This window comes from Strix uralensis, chromosome 7, assembly GCF_047716275.1.
Source record: "Strix uralensis isolate ZFMK-TIS-50842 chromosome 7, bStrUra1, whole genome shotgun sequence".
Taxonomy (NCBI): Eukaryota; Metazoa; Chordata; class Aves; order Strigiformes; family Strigidae; genus Strix; species Strix uralensis.
Genome location: NC_133978.1, coordinates 33,353,539 through 33,380,312, shown reverse-complemented (window position 1 = coordinate 33,380,312; position 26,774 = coordinate 33,353,539). Strand labels below are relative to the sequence as shown.

General features: G+C 36.8%; 1 protein-coding gene across 1 annotated transcript; it reads right to left on the bottom strand.

Annotated features, from left to right (window-relative positions):
- Positions 1 to 1,773: 1,773 nt before the first annotated feature.
- On the bottom strand, positions 1,774 to 26,235 carry TDRD1 (tudor domain containing 1). The gene is made up of 24 exons (XM_074874048.1): positions 26,187 to 26,235; positions 24,729 to 24,799; positions 24,383 to 24,530; positions 23,869 to 23,974; positions 22,654 to 22,714; positions 20,930 to 21,034; positions 20,391 to 20,573; positions 19,599 to 19,745; positions 18,485 to 18,656; positions 16,862 to 16,945; positions 16,311 to 16,487; positions 15,039 to 15,146; positions 13,470 to 13,640; positions 11,820 to 12,068; positions 9,401 to 9,523; positions 8,152 to 8,262; positions 7,793 to 7,963; positions 6,528 to 6,770; positions 5,914 to 6,030; positions 5,582 to 5,692; positions 4,251 to 4,418; positions 3,709 to 3,930; positions 3,487 to 3,533; positions 1,774 to 1,930 (listed from the first exon to the last, which is right to left on the bottom strand). The coding sequence occupies exons 1-24, from the start codon at positions 26,233 to 26,235 to the stop codon at positions 1,838 to 1,840; spliced, it is 3,237 nt and encodes a 1,078-aa protein (XP_074730149.1). The 3' UTR covers positions 1,774 to 1,837.
- Between the last annotated feature and the right edge of the window lie 539 nt (positions 26,236 to 26,774).

Sequence of the window (26,774 nt, the reverse complement as noted above, 5' to 3'; positions counted from 1 at the left end):
GTCCTTTGTTCGGAAATTTACTTTGAAATTAGATTCTATACTAGCATTTAGATATATATATAATCTATAGCTGAGAGTTTATCACTTCAAGAACATATTTCAATTACAGATTAAAAGTAGCAAAGGGAAAAAAAAAAAAAGAGGAACTCAAGGCTACGTTCAAGAAGTCCAAGAGGTTTCCACATTTTATGCTTGAGATGTAGATGTGGATCCCTGGATGTGTTTAAGGTTGTTTAGATGAGATGCTGGGGGATATGGTGTAGGGGAGAACATTGTAGAGTAGGACTGATGGTTGGACTCGATGATCCCAAGGGTCTTTTCCAACCTGAACGATTCTATGATTTGTCTCTACATCACTGCTCCCAAAGATTTAATCTAAAATTATGGAGTGAACCAAGTCTCTGAACCACATGATACCTCTTACTCCTCCTTTCCTTCCCCACTCTAGAAGGATTACTAACAGATACGTTTGTGCTGCACCATGCATACATCTCCAAGGGAAACACCAACCACTGCTTTCCAGGGATTTTTGCCTGAGTAGAACAAGCAAAGATTCACTTTCCATTTCTCCTGCTTATAAAGCATAGACAGAGTGACTGCTTTTGACTACTGCAGTCAAAGTCATCTTCTGAAATGCAAGGACTAGTTGCTGGGAGAGGGGGTATGTGGAAAAGTGAACAAAAGCCACGGCAGGACTGAAGCATTGGCAAGTTGCTTTGCATGTGGGCACACTTGTCCCAGGAAATCAAAGGACACTTGAGATATCCACTGTCTTGCACAAAAAGACTCGAGACTCAAGTGCAAAAGTTTGTCTAATTAGTAGATACTGCAAGAATACGAGGCAACAAAAAACTAAGAGGCAGGAAAAAAATCTGAGGCAATTTAATGTTTTATTACACTTAAGTCAAACAAAAATATTTCACTTTCACAAGTGTAATCTTAAGATCCTTCCAATTTGCACAAAGCCTGAACTTAAAATATATACTTCAAGTGAACAAAAAAAGATGACCCTGCAGTTTTAGTAAGCAAATGTCTACTGTGCTCTATGAACAGTTATCTGGTATTCCTTGGTAACACCACCACTGGGTATCAACTACGTTTTAGAGAAATACTTAAAATCTGAGTCGTTGTGTCATATCCCAGAATGGGACTTTTCTATTCTGATGTGAAAAACTTGACGGGGTAGAAATCCTTACAACGTAGTTACAGAGAAAACAGCATTAATACAATTTACTTCAAAACAATATTCACAGATGCATATTACACAGCGTGTAAGTGTAAATAAAGAACTGTGAGCATGTAAGTGTTTTCTGGTTTTAGAGAAAACTACCTATATGCAGTCCAAGACAAGATTCAGCCTTTAATGATACTGAAACCAAGTTTATGAAGAACAATTTTCAGTCTAACTTCAGACTGGAAATTAAGTTGAAAGAAGACCAAACAAGACAAGATACAGTTTTTCAAGTAAAATGAATAGTACTAAAGTTGAAGTAAGCTTTACGATCACAACAATTTCAAATGCAAGTCTGCAGAACAGACTCACAGTGATGGCCATTCCATCAACTTACGTGCATTCAACAGCAAAGTAAAAGCAAAAAAGCACACAGTGGAATAAAACAAAAACAGAACAGAAAACTTAACTTGTAGCCTTGAAATCCTTCAAGTTACACACTTATTTTACAGTAACAATCCAAGCATATGGATAATACAGGTACTTGAACAGCAGAATTTCTATAAAGCAACTCTTATTTTTAAGCTGATTAATATACTTGCTCTTCCAAAAAAGGATCTGCAGCAACCTGGTATACATGCAAATGAAACTGCACATGCCAGAGACTCAGCGGTCCAACAGTTTTTTCATTGCTGTGAATCCATCCGTATTCTCATACTTGTTTAAAAGGAAGAGTAGGATCTGTTCATGCCTTTTAAGCTGTGGAATAAGCAGAATTAGAAATACACAGGTTTGGGGGGTTTTTTAATTGCTGATTTCAGATTAGGGTAGATCCTAAAACTATAAACTCAGCTAAATCCCATATTAGTTCAATGAATATACAGTTCCTTTCTGCTGTAAAAACTTCTGGAGGGAAAAAAAACCCAGCAGATTTGTAGCTGACTTGTCTCTGCCCATCCTCCCCCCCCCCCTTTTTTTTTTCCAGAAAAAGCAGCTTCCTCAAACTAAACTGATGAAATACTCAAATTATGAGATCAGGATCTTAAATTTGGTTATTCACACATGTCTATTTCTTGATGTTTTCTGTTATATTGGAATCTTCTGTCTTGTCTTCCTCTGTCATAAGACTTTGAGCCAAATTTATGGGAGTAAGGGAGGATAACAGAAAACAGAAAGTGACCAAATTGAAGTCAGAAAAGACATTAGATAGATCAAACTGGAAGATCAAAGAGATATAGAGGGTAAGGGAAAAGGAGTTCAACAGCCTACAGTGGGACAGAGAAATCAACTACATACAGGAACAGCTCAGTTTTACTGCCTTTCTGCCACTAAACTCCTGGTAACTATGCTTACTTTCAAGCAGTTAAGGTCTAACTGACCTTGAATAGAAATGCTCTTTTCCTACCTCCAAAATATCATAGTGCATATTTTTGCTTTTCACCTTGCTGCCTCTGGCTCTTTTTGAGCCTTGAAAGGTGTTTGGAGCCTGTGAAAGGGGTTTCTGTCTTTAAAATTAAAAATTTTGCTCATTCCTCTGACAAAGATCCTCACTTTGAGAAAGGCTGATGCATCTTTATTATACTTAAAATTACTTTTAGTAATCCAAAGTTCTAATTTTTCATAAATAGCTTAAACTGAAATAAAAAAAATATGAGAAAGCTTAAAACTAGAAAGCTTTCAAAAATTACAGGAATATGCCAGATCTGTAAGAGCTACTTTTTTTTTTTTCCCAAAAAGAAAAAACCTAATCTTGCTATGGGCAAACACCGTTACAAATTCTAGTATTCTACTGAACTCCAATTCTCAGCCCTAGCTCCGTGACTGCAGCTGTGGCACATATTAATATTATTCTCTGCTACCTGAAATACACATTGTACAGATTTTCTTACACATGCATCTGTCTGCCCAGTTGTAGTTGTACCCACAGCAAAACACAGCCATATTACTGAAAAAAATCCAGCTGCCCTTTGTCCAAATGACAGTTCATACAAAACACAGCAACTACCTTTACATAACAGACAAAAGTAACACTCCTGAGCCTTCATACTCTAGAGGAAAAAAAAAAGCTGTATGTGTGGCAAAACATAGACTAATGAAGTCTGTGTGATCTATACACTACCCTTCCTCAGTTTCAGGATACTCTAATTATTACCATGTACAAAACAAACTGAGAAAAACTGTTGGGATATTCACTTTGGGTATCTTCAATGTTTTGGTTAGTCATTATCTCCCTACTCCTATTTGCTCCCCACACAGGCTTTCTTTAAATTCTGGAAATGTAAAAAAAGCAAGTATTGCTTGCGACTGAACCTTACTTGCATTTTTAATTCTGTGCAGCAGCATTTGGCCTCAACTCCATTGCCTACAAAAAACAAAGCAAGTGAATGAGCAAAACACACATGGACACTGCTTCCCTCATTTAAGAGGTGGCATGTGGAATTCTCCAAGACTTTTAGAAGGAAAAGTCACTTAGGCATCCCACATGCCTGCAGTTCTTCAAATTAAGTAATCTGAAGTAATTAAGTGAAAGTATGTACCTTGATGTTCAGTATGTAAGTCTTCAGCACTGCAGGATTTGACCAAACCTTCCACTACCAGTTTGTCAGCCACATTCAGACTACCATTTTCAGAAAGTTCCTCCACTGTTACTAAATTAACATTTCCGTTAATCCCTTTCACTGTAATTGTGATGTATTTATTCAATAACATTTCTTTCAACTTGTCAAGTAATAATGGAGTCCACTCTGCTTTCTCTATTCCTGGAAAAAAAAGTACAATCAAGTTTGTTCTTTAAAGAATTCCTACATGATATGACTTGAAACTTACACATAATGCTATCGCTGTTTTTGAAAATATGCTGCTAAATTTTCCTAATATAAATAGCTTAGATTCTACAGATAATTAACTAAAACAGCTTTCACAGTATTAACCAGTACACTATTTCAGCAGATCATCGTGTTGTTTCTCAGTATTAGGGAATGAACACTATGATCAGAATAGGTACAGATTTATAATATTCAAGAAAATCATCACGTTTTTTTCAGGGTGGTTTTTCTGGTTGTTTTGGGGCTTTTTTTACCTGCAAGTGAACACATAATTGTCTGGAAAGGCAGCTTTAAGTACGAATCAGTGATTGGCAGCACCTTTGAAAGTGGTAAAGTTTCTGTGTTCCCATAATCTGCATATAGTACTTTCACTACAGACTGGTAATTTTGTAGAACAAGAGCTCTGTACCAACGGCCATCACCTGAAAAGATTGGGACAAGAAGAATCACCTATGAAGTACCATCTTATAAACAGCTTACACAGAGAACAAGAATCTGTATAGATTTCCGGGAATTTTTAAATACTCTGGTATATACAAAAGGCCACTTGACAAGAAGCAAGCCCAGTGAACAAGGGAATAGTTTCCAATTGCTGTATTCGTAAAGTGTTGCTTTCAGCATTTTGCTCAAATTATGCAGAAAATATTTTTATTACAATATTGTTTTAAGGATGTCTGCACACTGTATTTCTAGCTCCTTACCTTTGTTTCCCAATGCATATCACCTCTCAAAACATAACCAAAGAGAAAAAAAAAATTACTCTTTTTTCCTCAATTACCCTGAAGAGCCATAAACAAAAAAAATATAATAAAAAATATAAATCAGTGGAAGTTAAAAAGAACTGTCAAACACTTAGGTACACTGTTGTGGTCAGCCTAGTATTTTTTTTTTAATTCATCTATCCTGTTTTCCATGAGCTGTTATCTGATCTAGCACCGAGGTTCATTTTCAGTGCTTAGCCAGATCTCCTGTAACAATCCACGTGCAGTCAACGTTTAATATGAATCAACGCTAGGTTTTTTTTTTTTTTTTTAAATAGAGCTAATGTAATCGGCAGAGTATCCCCTCTTCTGAAAGACTAAGACAGTAAATTAAGTCCCCTCACTGTTAAAACTACTTTTGACTTGAACTAAGTTTGCTAAGCCTGCACAGCTTGTTCGGCTCACAAGGCTGAATGATCAGTTGTCATAGTCAGTGTCACTGCCCCATGCTTGCACAAAGCAACAACAAAAAAATCACCCAGTCACCCACAAACTGGAAGTGGGTCTGTATAGATGCAAGTGCACTATTGCTTTCCCATGAATTTCATGCCCCTGTGACTCAAACACAACAAATTTCCGTTTTAACAGTAACAAGTTTTCTTTCCTCTTAAAGTTCCATACATTTTGCAGGGCACAACCTATTTCTTATTTTCTTTTCCAGACTGTCAGTTTCTTTGCCCTGAAGATGCAGCCAGGCTATCCTTTGTAACTGAATTAAGAGATCTGTAATCACTTTAAAGTTGGCAGTTTCCCTTTTTCTAAAGCAAAAATGTAAGTTGTGTGTTACGTGGTCAAGGAAATACAGGAACAAGCAATCGTCTCACCTGAAAACCTGGCACAACAGGGTTCACCCAGTTTTGGTTTGAAGGGCTGGTTCTTACAAGATTTACAATAGCTGTCTAGTTCAATCAACTGCCTGCGTAGCTTCTCTTGATCTACAGAAAAAAAACATCTGATAACTAACCACATTTGGGTATAATGAAGAGCATACTTACTTTTAAGCTTCCCTGCTCCCAACCTTGGAATTTTCTGTAATTTTCTACAGTCCGAGCTACATTTCCACATGGTTCAGTTTGCTATAGGCATTCATTTTATAAACTAGCTAGCAGCAGTGACTTCTTACTGATTATTAGGAACAGTGAACACTTTTTCTTACCTTCAATTTGAACTGGTACAGCATAGAACAAGTCTGGGCTTACAACTTCTGTTACACGGACAGATATGGTTTCATCTATAGCCAATTCTATCAACTTCCAATTTGCAAGTGAAGTTTCTAATAGAAATAATAAGAAAATGCAGTGTACCACCTTCCTCCAAACACATACACATTCTAAGTAACTGTTACAGCATATCTTTTTGAATTTTAGAGACAACTGCATGTCTTCAAGAAGAGAAATCTAAACCAAGATAATTCTTGCTTATTTTGCTGTTCATTAATAGCATATAAAAGTAGCTAAAGTAAAAAACACCTCAGAAAAATAAGGTATTGGAAAGTAAACATGGGAAAATTTAAGTTGTAGCAAATTTGTAACTCTCTACTATCAAATATTCAAATAGCATTCATTTAAGACAAACCCAGCGATTTTTATCTCTTTTTGTCTACAATGCCACCTGCAGGGCAGTTGTGTTTAACTGTAAAAACTGACAATATAATCAAAACTATGCATCTTTATTATCAATAGTAACTATAGTTAAAACACAAGATCACAGTTAAAGGCTCGAATACTGAAAATTCTTGTTCAATCTAAAAGTTAACATTCATTTAATTACCTTTTTTGTCAGACTTGTTTGGAAAGTTATTTTTATCTTGCAGAACTTCCTTTACAGCCAATTTTTCAGAAGTTAATATCTCATTAATTACTTTTGGATGACCTGTGGAACTGTCAATAAGCTCTACACCTGCTCCATCCCTGGAAAGGGAAGTTACTCTGGCTTGAAGCTTTTTTCCTGCAGTGTACATACAAAATCTTGCTGTAGCTTCTGGAATCCATTTGCTATTACCAGGCTTTATACCTAGGAAGTAGGAGAACTGTTCAAAATACCTCCATTAAGTGACTTTCTTCAACATTGTATTTTCCCTAAAAAAATGCCTTTTTTTAAAGCACAACTCCAAATACCAAGGCTACTTTTACTACCTTCAGAATACACACTGTACTTCATCCTGTTAACTGGTCTCCCTCTTCCTCCCTTCTTCTGAAAGAACACATTTCCTCAGCACTCCCAAGTTTTGTTTCCTACATTTTATGATATTCTACCAAGTAAATCCTCATACCTTAGCACAAACAACACTGTTAAGGCTGTTTATGAATCAGTTTAATATAGCCTTTTTAATCAAAGGAGGAGAAAAACTAATTGTTTTAAGAGACCAAAAAAACACCAGAAGACACCTTGACGAAATGTGGGTTTGAGGTTTTTTTCTATTTCCACATTTTCAGTTTTAAATGAAGTAGACTACATTAGAAAGAAAGAATAATTCTGAGTTATTTGGTATGGAAAAGAAAGGGGCAGGGAATTGGTAAAAGACTGAGAAACAGCAGTACGGTGCCAAACTCTGCAGCAATCAAATGAAGCATCCCTACGGAGAACTGAAAGGCCAACTTGCTTCATAAAAACAGATTAACTCCTTTGCCTGCAAAAATTTTGAGAAATAAGTTGCACAAGAGCACATTTGCTCCTAACAAGACAGCAACCAAAAGCTAGTAAGCACTACAGATGAAGCAGAACTAAAACAAGTTCCTTTTTACTGGTAAATCAGTAACCTCCATGCAGATCACTCCCCAGCACTGTCAGGAGCTTTGGGAAGAGCCACCATCTTTCTGTTAAATTCCAGTCTGCTGTGTAGTAAGGATAAAACAATGGCTCCTCCAATTTCTAGAGGCTGGAAGCAACAGATATAATAAAAACAAAACAAATTTTAAAAAAACCCCAAACCAGAGTTCTGTGAAGTATACCCTGTCATCACCTCCTTCTCCCAAATCAGCAAGTCTCTAAACACAACAGCCCTTATAAGAGAAAGAATTCTTAAGAAGATCCACCTGAGAGCCAGCATTTAATTCCTTGAAATGGAAGTTTTAGGAACGAGGATGAGATCTGCCGTATTTTATCCAGTGGTACTTCCTCAACGTTTCCATAGTCCACAAAGCATACCCTGACAGTTCCATCTGAAGTAACATTTTTCACCAAAGCACGGTACCAGTTACCATCATCTAATTTTTAAAAAGTTTTTAAAAAAAAAATTACTTCACACATTTAATAAGTTTACCAGCATTTATCTTTTAGTAAATAAATCCAATTCTTTGCTAGCCTCTGCCAATGTAAACTATCAGCTGCTTTTTTTTTTTTTTTTTTTTATGTTCACCCCATAAAACCAAAAATACTTTAGTCTGGTACTTACCAGAGAAAAAAGCACAGCAAGGTTCTCCATTCACAGGCTTAACAACATTTGGTGGTGTTTTCTGACAGTATGCAGACAATGATTCATTAAGTAAGTTTAGAGCAAGTAACTCTGAAAATTATAAAGAAAAATACGAAGACAAGATCAACAAAATAAACTGACTTGAACATTATTCATACTGTTCATGCATAGCTTGCTTACAAAAGATTCGATGGGAGATTTTTGGGAATTTTAGAATGTCTTAAAAAAAAGAACTGTTGACACTGAGTTAAATAGTTTTAACTTAGACTTATTAGCAGGAAGATGTGAGATAGCTGATTATTTACTGACAAATTAGTTCAGAGTAACAACAAAATGACCAGTAATTCTTCCTGCTAATCCAAAAAGGACCCTTTCACTCCTAAATCTAAAGTATATTTTGCAGCCAGATAACATTATGGGAATTATCTAGTTCAGCCAGTGCACGTGACAGATTATGGGATCTCATCCTGCTTGTTGGGTTGTTTTTGGGTTTTTTTTAATATCAAGTCCTTTAGCGTGCTCTATAACATCACTTTTAGGGAGAATTCAGTCATATTTTAAAGGCAATAAGCTACGAAGAATCTATATTATCCCTAGATAAGTCAAGGAATAAACTTCCCTCACTTTTTAAGATCTGGTTTGAATGAATTTAGCTTCCACTTCCATCCACTGAATTTCATCACGATCTGTTTCTAGTAGGTTAAAAAGCTGGTAGCTATCAGAAGCCTTTATAGTTGCAAGGAACAATAATTTTTTTTTAACTTATTTAAGGGGAAGTCAAGTCTCAAAAGCTGCTTTTTCTCATTTTCATGTCATTTTATCCCTTTTGAATCTTTTTAAGTTTTTATAAATTAGAACAGTACTAGAAGAGAGCTCCAGTAAATATTGTATGGGCACAGAGAACATGTCTCTTATTTGCTATCTTTTCTTTGGATATCTTTTGCCTAGGTTATGGTACCTCTTTTCACTTTTCTCTACGTTCTTAGTTTAAGTTTTACTCAACTGCTTACCTTCAACATTTTCAGATTTCAATTTCAGAGTCACTACATACCATGATCCAATTTCTTCGTCATTCTACTTGTATTCTTAGATAAAAAAACTCAGAGGTAAGCCTTGGTGCTATAAGCTCACTTGAAGCAGTAATGCATTAGAACTATAATAAATGACAAGCCATTTGAAAAATGGAAGCAAAGAAACTAGCAGAAAGAAAAAAGCTGAATAAACGTACCACTGTTATTTGAAATCTGACAGTAGAATTCTCCAGGATTGTACAGTGCACACACTACGACATCTACTGTTTGTTTAAGAGTTAATCTACTCCACTTGTAAATTTTTTTCTTAACTGCATACTCTAGAGAGAACAGAGAAGAAAGAAGTAGAGGAAGGAAGAGAAATTAAAATAACTTTTACAGGAGAAAAAATTATACATCCTGAACACTCATTCATGTCCTCAAATTTTTTGTTATAAATAATCCAACAGACTAATTACCAGTGAGAGCCTCTGCAAAATAAAAGCAAGAAAAATGTGCCTGTTGGTTAATGTATCTGATCATTCCTGAGAAGGGCAAGCTGTCCATGAGCAGGGAAGAGTAATCACAATGAGGTACAGAATAGGTGGCAATAATCTGAGCAAGAGGGACTCTGGGGAACCTTGGTTGGGAAACAGAGTAGGGGGCATAGAAGAGGGAAACAGCTGTCAGAGTACTGGAAATGGTCTAAGGAGGAGAAAGAACAAAAAGATTAATAGAAAGACTGGTTGCAGAAGTTGGCACTGTATATTGTATTCAAGCACCTGAAAAACACAAGTTGTGGAATAGATCATGTGAAAACTAAGTTATGGCACATCAGAGAAGCCATCATTTCTTCCATTAGCATATTACTAAATCTTCCTGTATTCTTCATAGCTGTTAAGTTTGTTACAGTTTGTGGTAGGCAGCAGCATGCAGAAATACTGTCAGCCTTTTTAAGACTTGAGCCCAAGTGGCTGGACTCCAACTTTGGCAGACCTTTCCTGTTTTAAGTGTTTGTTTTACTTCCTGAAAATGAAGCTCAAGAAAGTTTTGAGCTTCAGGGATGGCCATGCTGAGGTGCTGTTCCATCTGCCCAGTATCATGTCTGACAGTAGATTACTTTATTAAATCATACTGCCAACAGGCAAAGAAAAAACCCACAAAACCCCACCCTCCCCAAAAAAAACAACAACAACAACAATCCAAACAGGCTCTCAAATCTCCTTTATTTTCAGTGGAATACAAGACTGTCCTTCACACTATAAGCAACTGTCAGATCCCTACTTGAAGGGTCAAAGCACAGCTGGCATATTTTGAGAAATAGGCTCAAAGAAGTAGAACCTGGTTGAATTTTTCACTCCAGAAGGAAGATATATTGACAAGAAAAATAAAACTTAACAAATGGCTCAAATTTAAAGAAAGCTTTACAATGCTTAACAACTGTGAAATACAATTGTTTATTCTTTCATGTGAGGGTGAAATTTCCTCTAAGTAGTTCTCTAAACCAAAAAAGACATTGTTTCTTAATTTCTGGCAAGTTAACTAAAATCTACACTTATACTATGCTGGATCCAGCAATCAGAGATTTAATCACTAAGTTTAAATAAAGGAAACAAGCTAATGAAAAATTATTTTGCAAGTTGACAGAGAAATGTATCTGTTAAAATTCCAATATAAAACCCACAAGTTTTAAAACATGTAAAACAAAAGTTGATAATCTGTTTAGAACCTGCATTCAAAAGCTTCCACTTGGTGTGAGAAATTAAAAAAAGGTGAGAAGTAACCCAGAAACCTATGAAGTACAAAACAGGTCCAGGAAGATAGCCATAGATCATAATGTGTTTAGATATAACCATGAAAGTTACTGTTCATTTGAATTTTATACAAGATTCCTTACCCTTCTGAACAAAGATAAGGAATAACCATGTCCTGGCCACAAATCATCTAGTGAAGAAGATCAAAATTAAGGAATTTGGACATCACCTTGACAAAAATACTTCCCCCAGTTGTTAGTATAGCCTGATCAGGAGACAATATATAGTTTTACCAGTTACAGGATGGGTAAGAGGGGCTTATCATACTTTGTATGAGAGAAGCTAGGAATCTTCCCACAATACAAAGAAATCTGACATAAAATTTGAAAATCTCTCAAATTGAAGCTTTGGTCACTAAATGCAAAAAAGGCAATTCAGGCACAGCCTTGAAGTAGTATAGGCTACTGCAGTCAAACAAATTTTCAAGGACTAGGTTTAGATGTAAAATATAGGACAATGAAGATGAAATACTATTTGAACTAAAGGACAAGGCCATAAGAACAAGCAGGTACTAACTAGTCATATCCTGCTTCAACTGGAAATCGTAAGACTTCTAACCATAGGAAGTGAAATACTAATCTGGTCTTCCAAAAGTAAACAATTGCAACTTTGTTATGTATGCACACATCTATATACACACATGGACACACAACGAAACACACAATTTCTTCATGGGAAAGGTGCCATGGCTAAACTTCAGAGCTGCGAAGGTCAGATTTCATGAGCCAGACTGCAAAGTTCTTACCAGTTAAGAGCTTGCATTCTTTGTCTCCAAAGTAGGAGGTTTAATAGTGCCAGTTCAGCAGGATGTGCTCATACTCACCATTTGCTGGCTTAACATCACTCATTCCAATTGCTGGTAAGGCCATCCTTGATTCCTCAGCTGCAAAGCCTTTCTCTCTGAAATGGCTCGCTATATTTATTACAGGAATAACTGATGCATCTACGAGCTCCACCACAGATCTATCACTCTCTTTATCCATTACTTTTACTGTGAGCACTTTGTCTTTCACCAGTTGGTTCATAAAAGAAATAGCTTTTGAGGTCCAGGGTCGTGACGGTGGCTTTACACCTAAAAAGTCACATAATATGGAAAGGTTCTGAGGACAGTCCAAGTCTCAACAATATGTGGAAAGGTACAACAACACTGTCTAAAAAAATACACTAAGCAGCAGATACACCACATAACTCACGTCCACTCTTCACGCTTGTAACAACATTCCAAACTCAGTTTAGATTCTGAACTTTCGTAGTACTTTGATTTAATGAAAATCTGACAGAGATCATATACAACTAGTCTATTACACAAAGAGATGCATAAATTCAGATTTAATACTTCCCTAGTATGAATGTCTGTAAGTGTCAGTCTTTGGGTCTCATGAATACAATCTATGGTTTTAAACAACTTTAACCATCTCTCAGCCAATGTATCTGCTACTGTAAGCTTCTTCCTCCTTAAACATTTACTCTTTATGATACTAAGTTTATTTCTAAAATGCAAGTTATAACGAGAACTTTATAGTAACAGACTGGCAGAAATTTCCTTCCAGAAAGATGTATTTTATGCAGCAGTAATCCTTGACTGCAATCATGAAACATCTTATCTGATCACTTTTTTGTGTCCATGTTGTGTTTAGGACCTTCCTTAGTCTTAGAATACTCATTATCAGCTATGGGCATCATAAAAAGAGATTTCTTTAGGTCATATTCCGTATGCATCAGTTTCACCTCTACATACAAGGAAAGCATTGTTTCACGTTTTCCTCCAAAGAAGCTAGAATGTTGCTCTTTACCAAAAATTTGAAAATCAGGTTAAATATCAAGTATTGTAAGGAAGGATAGACATAAAGTATTCTAAAGGATGGGTACTGAAGCAAAGGGGTGGACTATCTGACATAGTGATGGGAACAAACAGAAAATAAACTATTTCCAACAGCAGGTTAAACAAGTACATCAAAAAAACAGAGTAAGAACCTGGCTTGAGACAGAAGGATGAACTAGGAAGTGTCAATGTCCTTTCCAACTTGACAGATTTCACAAACCTATGGAGAGGAGTCTATCAGTAGTTTCACTAGATTTGCCCCAGGGGAGGAGGAGAAATACAGTTCGAAATTTCAATATGAAATGAAGTTTTACCTTCCCCTGCAGTGTTAGAACCACAACAGATTTAGTAATTCCACAAAGCTAGTAGGTGACTGAATTTTGCTTAGAATAAAAGCACATGCAAAACCTAACAGGTATGTTAATATAACACAGTTTTCCAAACATAGAACTACAGGTCACCAAGTACATTAGGAAAGACTTGTCATGTTTTGTAGATATGCCATAACAATTAAGAATTCTGGAAATAACACCTACTGCTACCTCCACCCTTCCCCATATTTCGATATAAGATACTACAGGTGTGATTGTTATCTAACCCCACTTATTTCACCTCTAACCAGTTTGAAACAGCTTATAATTTATTTCATACCTGCCAAAGTACATCTTATGGCTTGAGCTGGCAAGTCCATTAATCTTGAAATCATAGGACGAAGTCTAGTCAGTGGAAGAACTTCAAAATTACCATAATCTATATAGCCTACCAAAACAGTATCTTCAGAAACATATTGGATAACAGCAGCACGATACCAAAGATCGTCTTCTAGAAAGGAAGATACAGATGTTCATTATACTTGCTTTTAAACTTCTGAGAACAGAATGATTTCTGGGGCAAACCAATATAAAAATACAATGTCATTCTCAATATAAAACAGCAGCCCTACAGCTCACACAAACTTTCACAAAACCCTTATGGACGCAACATCCACCACCATCACCCCTCATATGAGTTGGGTGTTGCAAACTCATTCTTTCTGTAAAGAACTCCCCCGCCTCACAAATACATATCGCAACAAAGAATTGACTACCTTATGTGGATGTAGTGTCTATGTTCAATACATTTAAACAAACAGCATCTCAACTGACCACAATGACATGCAATTCAAAAGCCACACAACAGATCTAATTTCAGTATTTTAATTCTATTAAAGTATTTGAGAAATAGAAATACAAGCTTACTCAAATTTATCAAGACATCTGAGGTACTGAACTGAGAGCTTTCCCTAGCCAGGCACCTGAATCCAGGACCCATTCAAAGGCCAAGACAGCTTACTGGCAGCACTACCTTTTTCTGAATGTGCAAAAAAACATTTATTTTGGCTTATCTGTTCACTCCCACAGCTAAAAATGCAGCAAAGCCACAGGAAATGGAGAAATAAATGACCAGGAATGTTTATCAATCACATAAGTAAGTTGTAGCAGCAACATTTCTGACCAGAAAAAAGGCATAAGAACAGCAACATGTGGAGCGTTTTCCTTGTTAAAAGCTGGATGAAAAGGATAATTATCTGTAAGGAAAAGAGATTCACCTTCATCCTACTGCACTCCAGGAAACAGGGCTTTAGATTCTAATAAATAAAAGGTATTTCTTTCAAATAGACTGACTAATTCCTAGCACAAAATACTGCTTTATGCAGAATACTAGCCTATGTTTAGGCAAGATTCAATTTTATCATGAGTTGGAAACTAAGTTATGAACATAGAATTCAAGACTACCAGGTCTTGGCTAAATAACGTTTTGAGAAGAAGTCTATCTGAGTAGCATTGTTACATATAATCCCATTTCTTCTGTCCCTTTTTGGGGGTCTAAAATGTCAAGTCTGTATTTATTTCCAGCCACAGGAAATAGTGCTCACCAACATTTAAAAAACCAAATCTCTTCATGGTCTCTTAAAAAGCTCCTTTATACAAAAATGAACCCAATGTTAAGAGTTTGCTCAATGAAGGGACCATTTAATGGCTTTTTTTAAACTAGTATTTTATAGATGACATCATTTGCTATTAATAGTTTTTTAAAATCACAACTACCAAACGCTATCCACAGCTAAAACCAGACAAAATAAACTCTGTACGAAACACTTCTAAACCTAATTATAGAATGTGTTTATTTTCTGTAATAAAATGACATAAATTAAGAGCTATATTTTCATTCCATTTTTACCTGTGAACTGGGCACAGCACACATTTCCAGCAGGAGGATGGAAAGCTGGACTACTGGGAGATTTGCCACAATGTTCATTAAGAGACACTTGAAGCTCAGCAAGTTGACCTGATGTAAAAATATACAGGTTTTGGAACATGCATTGTCTTGTAATTATTACAAAAGTACACAAATCTTAAGTTCAAAGCCCGGAAGAACATCTTGTAGTATAATGGAGATTATTTCCCATAATGTTTAACATAATACCAAAATAGCGATGAGACTGGGACTCTTCAATCAATAAAATCAAAGAGAGTCCTCGAGTCAGTCTGAGGAATCACAGTGGTAAAGAGAATGGACAGGGAAAACCAGTCACAGACTTTTTCAACACAGGAACAAAACTGAAGCCAGTAGGAATTGACAGCAAGCTAGTGGAGGCATGCTAGAAAGAAACCAAGGAAGACAGCTCTTCAAACTACAGGCAGATGGCAAGTGCCACTTCTTGCTGAAGGACACACTATGCTGAGTCTACCCTGAATTCAAAGGCTGCACAAGTACACAAAAGACAAATCCACTGTAGGAGATGCACCTGGATGTGATCTGATGTAAAAGCCCTTTTAGCTGAAGGAAAATGCTGACTGGAACAGCACTAGGAGGACACATCCCACAAACTTACTCTGCTCTTATTCTCCCCCAGTCATCTGTTTATGGGCACTGTGAGCAATGCACAGAAGTCCCTGCAGCCTAGCACTCTGGCCCATACTGTGTTACTTACAGTCTTACATTTTACTGTATCAGAAGACACCAAAGCAGGGTTTGAGCACTACTATCTGGCCTTCTCATATTTGGATATTCTCCCCATACTATGTAACAAATAAGTTCAGTTCACACACCCAGCCTACAAGGAAACACTTCCCGCCAGCGGTAAAGCAACAAGGCATTATAGGAATAAACACAGTAATTAGAAACTCACATTTCTGGAACATGTGAGAGAATATTTAACATTAAATATTTATGATACAAATTGACTTCAGATTGCAAAAATCCATGCCACATCATTTTTCTACTTTGCACTACTCAGACTGCCCACAAATTATCACCTTACAGGTTAGTAAGCAATATTAACAGCTAACACTGCCAAAAATATCCTCTACACCACCACAGCTGTTAAGTGACTAAGGCATAGCCTAAAGCTACAAGAGAATCACCACTTCAGGTCAAACTACAAGACCAGCAACACCTCCAAAACGCCATACTAGGTATCTTACATCCCATTTTCAACATGTCACTTACGGGCACTGTGCATCTGCTGACAGAAAAAGTTTTCTGGGTTTTGAATGCTGGAAACCACACCAGAAAATGCATCTCCAATACATACGGAGACACACGCTGCAACTGAATTACCACAGTAAAGAAATGCTTCATCTTCAGGTATTTTTTCTTTACTTCCTTTAGAATGGTTTTCTGACACTGTACATTTAAAAAAAAAAAAAAAGAAAAAAAGGTTGCTGATCAAAAGCTAGATGACTCTGAAAATTTAAACACACTGAAGTAGTTTATTCTTTTTGCTGACTCTTTGGACTTCAAGGGCTCCTGTCATATTATCCATTAAATCAATGCTCACATAATCATCACTAACAAGTACTTTATACTATTAAAAAGCTATGTACTACTGTCACTAGTGAACTGACGAAAGCTCCACCAGCCAATGTTTTTAAGTAGGAGGTGATGCTGGTGAACAGCTGGAGTATTTACTACATTCAGAATATCCTGCAACATGGGAGGACCTAAAATTCCCAAAGTTTTTTCTGTCTCTTACCAAGAAGTTTGACTTGCTTGCTTACCTTCTGGACAGTCTCCTCCTTTGGCATTACTTCCTGGAGTTAAATCAGACCTGATTTCTAAAGGTACTTTATCTTGGCAGTCTCCTTAAATACAGATGTAAGAAACAAAGTTATTTACCATACAAGATAGTCATCATTTAGTTTCATTTCAGAACCATTTTCTGAGCCTAACCTACGTCCCTATCACAAGGTGAGCATGTTCTACTTATTTGTTGAGTGCTTAATATGCAAAATAAAAGTAGCTTCAGAGTCTACTTGAGTTTTCTGAAGACATTCACAGATCCAAGACTGTTTGACTAAATGAAATGTGCAAAGCAGTAACAGTCAACATTTACTCAGTCACTAAAGACTGTTGGTTGAAAAACTGATTACACCTTTTCAAACACAAGGATTCATAACTTACCTACATATTTATAACACTAAGTATCCAATGAGTTACCAAGATTTACAAAGAAAACTTGAGGTTTTTAGCTATTACATATTCCATTTCCAATGCATGAAACAGTGTTCCAAGCTTTCAATGTAATTATTTTCAACTGAAAACCCAAATACAGGTGTTTAAGTTGCTTGTAAAATCACAGAATAGATGCATGCAACATTTCATGAATGCAGTGATATTTTTGCGATCATCTTCTCTCCAAGAGGTTGACAAGTTACATTGCTTTGCCATTATTGTGCTGTAAAGCAACCAAGTGTGAAAAATGCCCAGCACAGCCCCAAATCAGTTGAATTACACAGGACTAAGGTAAACCATCATTTTATAGATTCCAGGGACTATGGAGATAAGCTGCCGACACATCAGGAATTTTAGCAAGCTAAGAGAATCAACCATCACTTCCTTCAAAGCTTCTGTGTGATATCAGCGAGAAGAACATGCTCTTACCACTATGTTGTTCTTGCTCTGCAGCCAGAAAAACACACAAACAAAAGAGCCCTCCGAATAATGACAACAAGCACACCACCTTCCGTGTATTGATCTGGTTTCACAATCAAAGCCACTCCCCCAGCTCAACTGAAAATCTGAATTCACACCCCTCAAAGGTCAAGTGCTCTGCCTGCCTCTGTCTGCTGAGGCTTGCTAAATTAGAAATATAAACATGCTTAAGAGTTCTCCAACTAGATACAACAATACCCAGTGGTTACACTTTCTTTGAGATACTTTTTTAGTGAGCATGTACAAAATAGAAGCTGCTAAAATCCTTAGTGAAACTAGAAACTGATACTATCATTTTTAAAGAGTTAAAAATGCTCGAGATAAAAGGAACAACATGGTCCCAAACCTGCATGTGTCTATTAAAACAGAAAAATAAACAAGATAATGTGCAAAACACTGAATTTATTACAATTCTACTGAAAAAAGTAACTTACTAAAACTTAAGTTTATTAAGCATAACAAGATATTTCAGGTACAGTGACCTCTATATGGAAAGGTGAGATAAAAGAAAATTAAAACAAACAAAAAAACAAGGGGCAGGTTGGGAGAATAACAAGAGGGAGGAGAACAAAAGACAAAAACCCTCCTCTTTTAAAGGTATTGGGCAGGGGTAGCGAAAGTGAACATGAAAGAGCTATCAACTGTGTTGGGTTTTTTTTTCCCCCCCATATACACTACCAAGCACTTACCAAAATCAGGAGCAACATCATCTACAGCAAAACTCAACATCATTTCCTCCTGTAATACGTCAACAACAGTTACGGAACAGTGCTTTCCTATGAGTTGCAAATAAATGTTGTCTATGCCTTCACTCCATCCTTTTTCTTTTGGATCATAATTAGCAAAGGAACACTTAATGGCCTGGAAAGAATTACAATTAGAACAAGAGGAGATAGGGGGTTATTTGCCCTGTAGAAGAAGTGACTAAGTAATTAAGACCCTCAGAAATATCATTTTGCATATAAAAGTTAAAGCTGCTGTTGGAATTGAAGGTGTATCAATTCAATTAACTTCGAGAGTTAAGAATTAGAAAGTTACATTCAAAAACTGTAAACTACATTTCCTCTGATTCTCCCACTATTTATGGTGTCTCACGTAAGGCGTGGTTGTATCACATCTGACCACAGGTGCATGTCCTAACTTGCCCTCAGCAGACACTGAAGGCTTTAAGTCAAGATTCAAACAGCTCTCAAAGTCTTTCATGGACCCAGCAAAAAGTCACACAAACAAGCTATGAACACTATTCCAACGGTGGCTAGTCATAGTTGTCACTGGTTGAAAGACTGCTTCTCTGTTGTTCTTTGTGTGTAGTTAAACATACTAGTTTAACTCGCAGATTAAAGCTAGACGATCTCTGTTGTAACTGAAGACATCACATAGTATGGCAATGAACTCACACCAACAGCTGTCTTTACTCCAAACAAAGTCTGCCCAAACTACAAGTGATTTTTCACTACTGCATAAAACCAGATTACAACACGCAGGCAGAATGTTTCCCCTTCTGTCCTCTAGCGTGTAAGGGACATGTGGACCTAACTGCCCTGCAGGGTTTTTTTCCATCAACTCAGAACCCAAGAATTCTGGGACTAGGAATAAAAAAGCCAGGCAGCCTTCCTCACTCCCATGGAATAGCTAGGAAACATTTCGGAAGGTGAACTTCGTGTAGTAAAGCAGTTTTTATGCATCTCTTTCACTGAACACAAAATACTGTGATAATGACAGTTACACTGAGACATGAATTACACTCATTTCAGAGCTGTTAATTTAAAACACCTCAACTACTGTTAGAAAAATAGAACTCACACAGGGAGGAAACAACAGTTCAGTGTCTTTGTGCAGAGCTTTAACCCAGGAGAGTGGAATGCTTTCTTCATTTCCGTAATCAATATAGAATACTTGTGCTTTCTTTTGAGATATATCCAGATCTTTTACCAGTGCTCTACTCCAGGTCTGTGTAGGAATAAACAATACTCTTAGTAAGAGCACAGCGTAGTTTGTTTTACTTCAGGCTTGTTTATCAAAGGCAGTGACCACTTCTGAAGCAACTCAGATGAATACAACTCACTGTAGCGTTGACTGCTGTGATGATAAAATTCTACTCCTATGATGACCATACAGTTGATCAAGAATCTGCTAATAACAGAGGAGAAAAAGGGGAAGATACACAAAAAAAGGGGTGTGAAGGGAAACAGGAACTAGATGTGGCTATAGAAATGCAACCGGAGAAGTCAGGTAATAAATTAAGTTAAGAATAAACTAATTTAAGCAGAGTCATATTCCAAACTCTTCTAACTACAGTAGTTTAAACTTGCTAAGAACACACACAGCCTTCAAGCAACAGTAGGACGAACAGTGTCTACAGGGCTCAAGTACATAAACACACAAAAATAAACTTTTTAGAGGAGGAAGGGAAAAAAAAATAATCAGTACCTTAAAACTGATTTCCAGATGTTATAAAGCTAGTTACTACCACAATTCCACCACAATAAACTGATCTCTAATTAGCAGCCTTCACTGGTAGAGCCATAAAAGCAAAGCATGCAAACATGATGAGCTCAACACAGAATGCTTATTTTATGGACAATCAGATGTTACCTGATCCAAAGTACACCTTGCAACACACACCTCCCCTTTGACAGCAATATATTGCTCTTGAATAACTTTGTTAGCATAACAGTCTTGCAGTTTCGCAGAAAGTTTACTGATCTGGTCTAAAACTTCTGGAGAACTCATCTGTATATAAAATTCACGTGGGCTCTTGAACTCTGTTACTGTACCCTAGAGAGAAAAGCCATAGTAGATGATAATTATGCAAGAACAGCGTATTATTCAGGACCAGTGTTCATTTCAGTAAATGCTTTTCAACCTATACCCGATTTTGTTCTTTCGTTTTGAATCTAGCAGCAGTTAACTGCAGGGAACAAAACCAGGGATGTTCACCTTCACAGAAATAATCTTCCTCACTTTCTCCCCCTGAGCCCCACTCACATTTACTCATCTTTATAAAAATAAAGGAATTTTACATGGGAGGGAAATGAGACAAAGAGCTGAGGTGACATGCAGCTATATATGCTTAACAAAGCTTCAAATGCAACCTAATAATGCATTGTAGGATTCTTCCAAAATAAAAGTACCTGTACTTTCATTGCTTTTTTGATCCCGAGAGTCTGGAGATCTGAAAGCATTATTTTCTCGACATGGTCTTCTGTCTTGAGAGAATCCACAGAAGTTGAATTACCCTATTTAAAACAGCTACAAGTTATGTTTAAACTGAAGCTGTTCAGCTGTAGCTCCTTGTAGTAACAAATGAAGAGAGACCTTTTTATCATTTCAATAAACATGTAAAAAAAGTGCTTTTGTTGACTTTCAATAAGAGTCTTACAGACTTTGTATTACTCTTGAGAATAACTTAAAACATGATCACAGAGTTATACTGACCAGACAATGAAAAACAAGTGCTGAAGTCACACATCCAGCTCTTCTTTTCACACCTGTTTTACACAACAACTCAGCTGTATTTCCTGCTTCTAATACTCTCATAAATAAAAGGAATATAATTCCACCTGCTTCCCTGCAGCCTTAACACCACAGAGTAGATTACAGCTACTGCTTTAACTGCTGGCATCCATTTTTTAAAAAAGTCTGAACATTTAATATAGCCTGTCTAATGCATACCATCTGTGTCTGTGACATCCTAAAAACATTAGAAAAATAACCTCATACACATCCTTAGGGAAAACCTCTTTCACATTTGGTCCAACATACTACAGACAATGCACGATGACTGAGATTACTGTTGCAACTGCCAAACTGTTTACTTGCAACAAAGATCCTTCTAGAAGATTTTCCACAAAAAACCATCTCACTGCAATAGCAAAATACATTAAATATTGTTCAATATGCACTATAAGCTCTCTTACTTCTGCAGAACTTACCTGAGCTTCAGAAAATGAATCAGGGAAAAATAAAGCCTTCTGATATTTCAAAATAGGTTGACTACAAATTGTTTATTCATGTTGTACATTCTCTTGCTATAAGGGTCCTTCACTATCACTTGATCAGTTTCATTAGAACGCAGTCACAAGTACACACACAGCAGAAACTTATCAGGATGAACTAACAAAAGTCTCATGACCCAAAATGAAGTCTCTTTTCCAAATTCCTTCAAAAAGTTAAAACAGCTGAATAAGCTACTTCAAAGAAGCGCACGGCAAAGTTTTCTTGTAAAATGCAAACATAATGCTAGCTGGAGGTATACACATTCACTTGCTTTGATAAATATCATCCCAAGAAACTGTGAAGACAGCAAAATGACCTCCTGCAGTTCACAGGAAGACTATGGGAAATTTCTGGCTGAATTTAAGATCAAGAGAGGCGTAAAGGAGAACTGCGCCATTTTTTAATTCCTGCTGCAGCAAAGAAACAAACGCTTGTCCGCATCTGTTACTATACGATACTACATTAAATGTATTTCTCAGATAATTTACAATGCTCCAAGCATCAGCTCATGATCTATGAAGAAAGAGAGACACCAGAATTTTTCTGGTGGACAAGCTACATCTGTTTCTTCCTAAAATATTTCTCTAGCAACTTCATACATGTCTTCATTTTTAGCTTTTTCACAACTTTTTCAAACAAAAAACGAGTTGTCTGATAGTGTTGCTAAGATGTTACTCTAGAAATAACATATTTTTGAATGCTTCTCCCAGTAACTTTTGATTTGAAGCTCTGATCTTTCTAAAATGAGGAGATGATTATAATCTTTGGAACTTGTTCCTTTCCTGTATAGGTTAAATTAAGTATATTGCAACTAGCTCACAGCAGATCCATTCAAGACATCGAAAATTGTATTCTCTACCTTAAGAGAAACTCTCTTCTCAGTTTTAGCAGGTAACTTGCCTCCATTGTTATTAGTTCCACTGTAATTAAAGAAAAAGATGTTAATTTGGAAGAACCAAAGACAGACAAGTAGCATTCATAACACCTACTTGCAAATAGAACAAAAAGGCTGTGTTCATAGTCTGTGGGTTTTGTCAATCTTTATTCCTCCTCCAAGAAAACACAGAATTGCAAGTTTGCTAGTTCCGTGTCATGCAACATCTGGTGTGTTTTTCCTGATGCTACCATCAAAAAAAAAAAAATTTTTTTTATTAAAAGGGAGAAGTCTTACACTGCTGTTGTTGAGTTCTGCTAACACTGTAATCCCAAATCAACCTCAAGAACTATAAAATTGAAAAAAAAAGTTGCTATTTCAGTTGAATACATAAGTAATATCCAGATAACATATGCCAGATTGTCCCTGTGTCCCCCCATTCAGTCCCTGTAGAAAAACTTGTGGAAAAAAAATAAATCTCTTGTAAACTTTGATTATGGGCAGCTGGTTGCAGATTCACTGAACTGCAATCATCACTCCTTGATAGAGATTGTCAGCTTAAATGCTCAGATCACTCCCCTAAACTCTTCCAAAGCCAGCCAGTCTATTCCTACCATGTTATAACCTAATGGTGCTTACTTTAATTGAAACGGATCAGGGAGTGATCTCTTGAACATCTAAACTGGCATGTCAAAAAGCAGTAATGAGCAGCTAGAGAATGGCCTGGCTGAGACAACTTCTAATTGCAGCTGTGCTAAGATAAAATACCCAGGAAGTTCACTGAGGCTACAGTTAAGATTCAAAGGGTGCCTCTTCAGAGCCTGTTAAACGCAATTCATTAACCATTCCAATGCTGAAAAGCACAGTCTCATTTCTTCTCCCTTCCCTATGCCATGAACAGCAGTAACAGTCATGTGATAAACTGGTATTCTTACTGCATGCTCACGTAGTTCTAACACAAGTAAAAATAACGCTGCTTTAAGTCACGCTACAGAACACATTAAGAACAACAATCTTTCAAGTCACCCTTCTAAAGCAGCAGAGCTGAGTTTTCTGACAAGTATAAGATAATGCAGTACTAGCCTAAAAATAAGGAATATATTTTACTGTAATCGTGCCTTTACATGGTCATTTAAGTTGTACTGTGAGGAATATTGTCTTTCTGTAAAGACTGTTTGACAGAACTTTTAAGAAACTTACTTCTGTTTAACTGGCTCACATACAACACTATGTGCACGCCAATCTTTTTTCTGACAGTCTGCAGAGCAATAGTATATTTGCTTGCATTGTGAACATCTGAGGGATCCTAAGAAAAAAAAAAAAAAGAAACATCTATATCAGAAGAGACAACAGCTGTTAAGATACAGACTCCATGTATTATTTAATAACTGCTTTACAAGACTGTTCCACTACAGTTCTAAGCACATACAAATAGGTATTTGTATTCACATATAGCTATCAGACATTACCACCCCAGTTGTCCCAAACTGCTTCTATATTTAAGAAGGAAAAAAACCCCACATTTTTGGTTAAGGAGATGCTCTCTTCTGTTTATCAGTTCCATAACTCCAACTATGTTCTGAATAGTCAGTATACTCGCATCTGAGAGATAAAAATATAGATCCATTTTAAGACATCTCTGAGCAAACCTTCTGATCCAGTTTCACTGATAAATATACTACGCATCACAGACTACAGGACAACAGGCACTCACCAAACAGACCACAATGATGGCAAGTCTTCATCTGAGGTGGTGGTATTAATGAACTGAAGAGACTCTTATCATAGCCAATAGAGAAAGCATTCTCAAAGGAATATTGCAATTTCTTTGGCTTCTTATGAATCAAATCAGAATGAGACACCTATGGAAGAAAAAATCTGAAGTGGTTCTTACCAGAAAAAAAGCTGTCCATTATAGTAGAAATAGTCCAATATACCAAAGTGTGACAACAAAAAGTGTCAAAATTTCAAAGTTCTAGAAAGAGCAATATATGTTGATCATTTCTGCTATCTAGAAACACTCAGACTATTTGGGGCAATTATAAAGTGCAATAACTCACAGTATTTCCTTTACCAGCTGCAGCTTTCAACAGCAAGGCCCCTCTACCAGCTATGCCTTCCATGGAACTTCCTAGAAGCAGAAGTATTTGCAAAGAGATCTGATTAACAATGCTAATACATGCCTGTGTTACAGAGTATGGACACAAGACTTCTCTGCTTATCTCTTATCTACTCCTACTATTCTGATGGCAGGTTTGAGCAAATGGAGATGCTAGGACCATGACACACTCCAGAAGTCACTTCTTGTTATCACTCTAATACTACGTTTATTCAAACTTACCATCAGTGGTATTATTAAAGCAGCAGTTTCACAGCTCTGTGCTTATCACTTGATATAAGTCTTAATGTCCTCCATCCATAAATTTGTTTCAATTAAAGTTGTTCAGCAGTAACAAAAAAAGTTACATCATTTCCAATATCCATAGGGCAAAAATTCACAATGGGCAATTTTACAGTAGCTGAAACAGTACAAAGTTTCTTTCAATGCTGTTGAACATGTGGCCTATGTTGTTTATACTTATGCATAGTTTTGTCACATCAGCAAGCATTCATAAACAAAATACTCTGAAGCAAGAGATTTTGACTTTCCAATGAATGCCTTATAAGCCTTGTGGTCTTTTCCAGCGAGTTTATTCTTTATGAAACAACTCTTACACAACAAACATTCAACTAAGCCTGCATACTAGGAACTATGTTTTTATAAGTGGACAACTCATTTACCTACAAAAAATTTGTTTCAGTTGTAGACTACACATGCCATTCAAAGCTTGTTGCAGTCTGGCAGGCTTATTAGCCCAAGTTCTCTACCAAGCCAACATAAAGCTTACATGGCCTTTTTTCCCCACCTGGAAGCAAGTTAATCTTGTAAACTTTGCTTAAACTAAAACTCTTGCCTAACATGAAATCAAATTTCATGAACTCTCCAGGCCCAAGATGGCTGCATACCAAGCTATCTCAGATCTCCCAGAATCAAGTCTTACCTCCAGCCCCATTTGAAGTAAAAGAGAACATGGTTCAGACCGTACTGAGGCACTGATGAAGGCAAGAAACATTGCTGAAGGAACTCCAACTCTCACTGCAAGTATCTGTGCCAAATTCCCCAGTACTCCAATAATCCTGTTTTTTCAATTATCTAAGACACTCCAGCCCACACAAGTTTGGATAATTAGGAGTTAGCTGTATTTATAAGCCATACTCATATTGATGATGTTTATCAATAATCTAGTATATTCACAATTACAGAAGAACAGTCAAGGTACCTTTGTCAAAGTCTCTTTTATTGCACTTGTGCTGCAGTTAAAACTTTCTGTACTGTTTCTACACTTGGCAAAAAAATATCCTGTACTGTTTGTTCACAAAATACCAACTTTTGTTAGATATTTCAGAAACTCAGCCTCAAAACTGAGAGCTTTTCAACAGGAAGTTGGCACCTGCAATTCTGCTGCTTTAACCTCCACCTACAACTTCCCTATGTTTGTCATTCATGTGAAGTGGTTCTGCCATCATGTAAATGTTCACATCAGAGTATGATGAAAGGTGGCTGTAGGCCAGGTAACTACAAAAGCATGGATTTAAAGGCTAATTCAGGCAGGCACACAAATATTTTTAAGCCAGGTTCTGAAGCTATATTTAAGCACCCATTTTGGGAGACTATTTCTCTACTATTTCTTTAATTTACACAGTAAAAACTAAAACACTGCATTAAAGATCTCAACAACAAACACTCCAGATTAAATGACAAAAAGTCCTTTAGGAGGGGAATGCACTGACAAGCAGGAGCAGCCCTTACCACCTGCACATGAAGCTTGCTGGATTCACAAGAGACATGCCTCTCTGCAGGAGATTCTAAACTCTAGATAAATCACCCCTCCACTTTGATAGAGTGTACTACAGGGTAACACACTGAAGCATTAGCTGTGCCTGCTGGTTCCTCACAACTGGGAGGGCAGCCACAGGCAAAGGCCCAAAGCACTGGGACAACCACCAGCTCCTGAGCGGGCAGAGCTCTGCCAAAATGAACTTTTAGCACCTGTTTTCCAGATGTT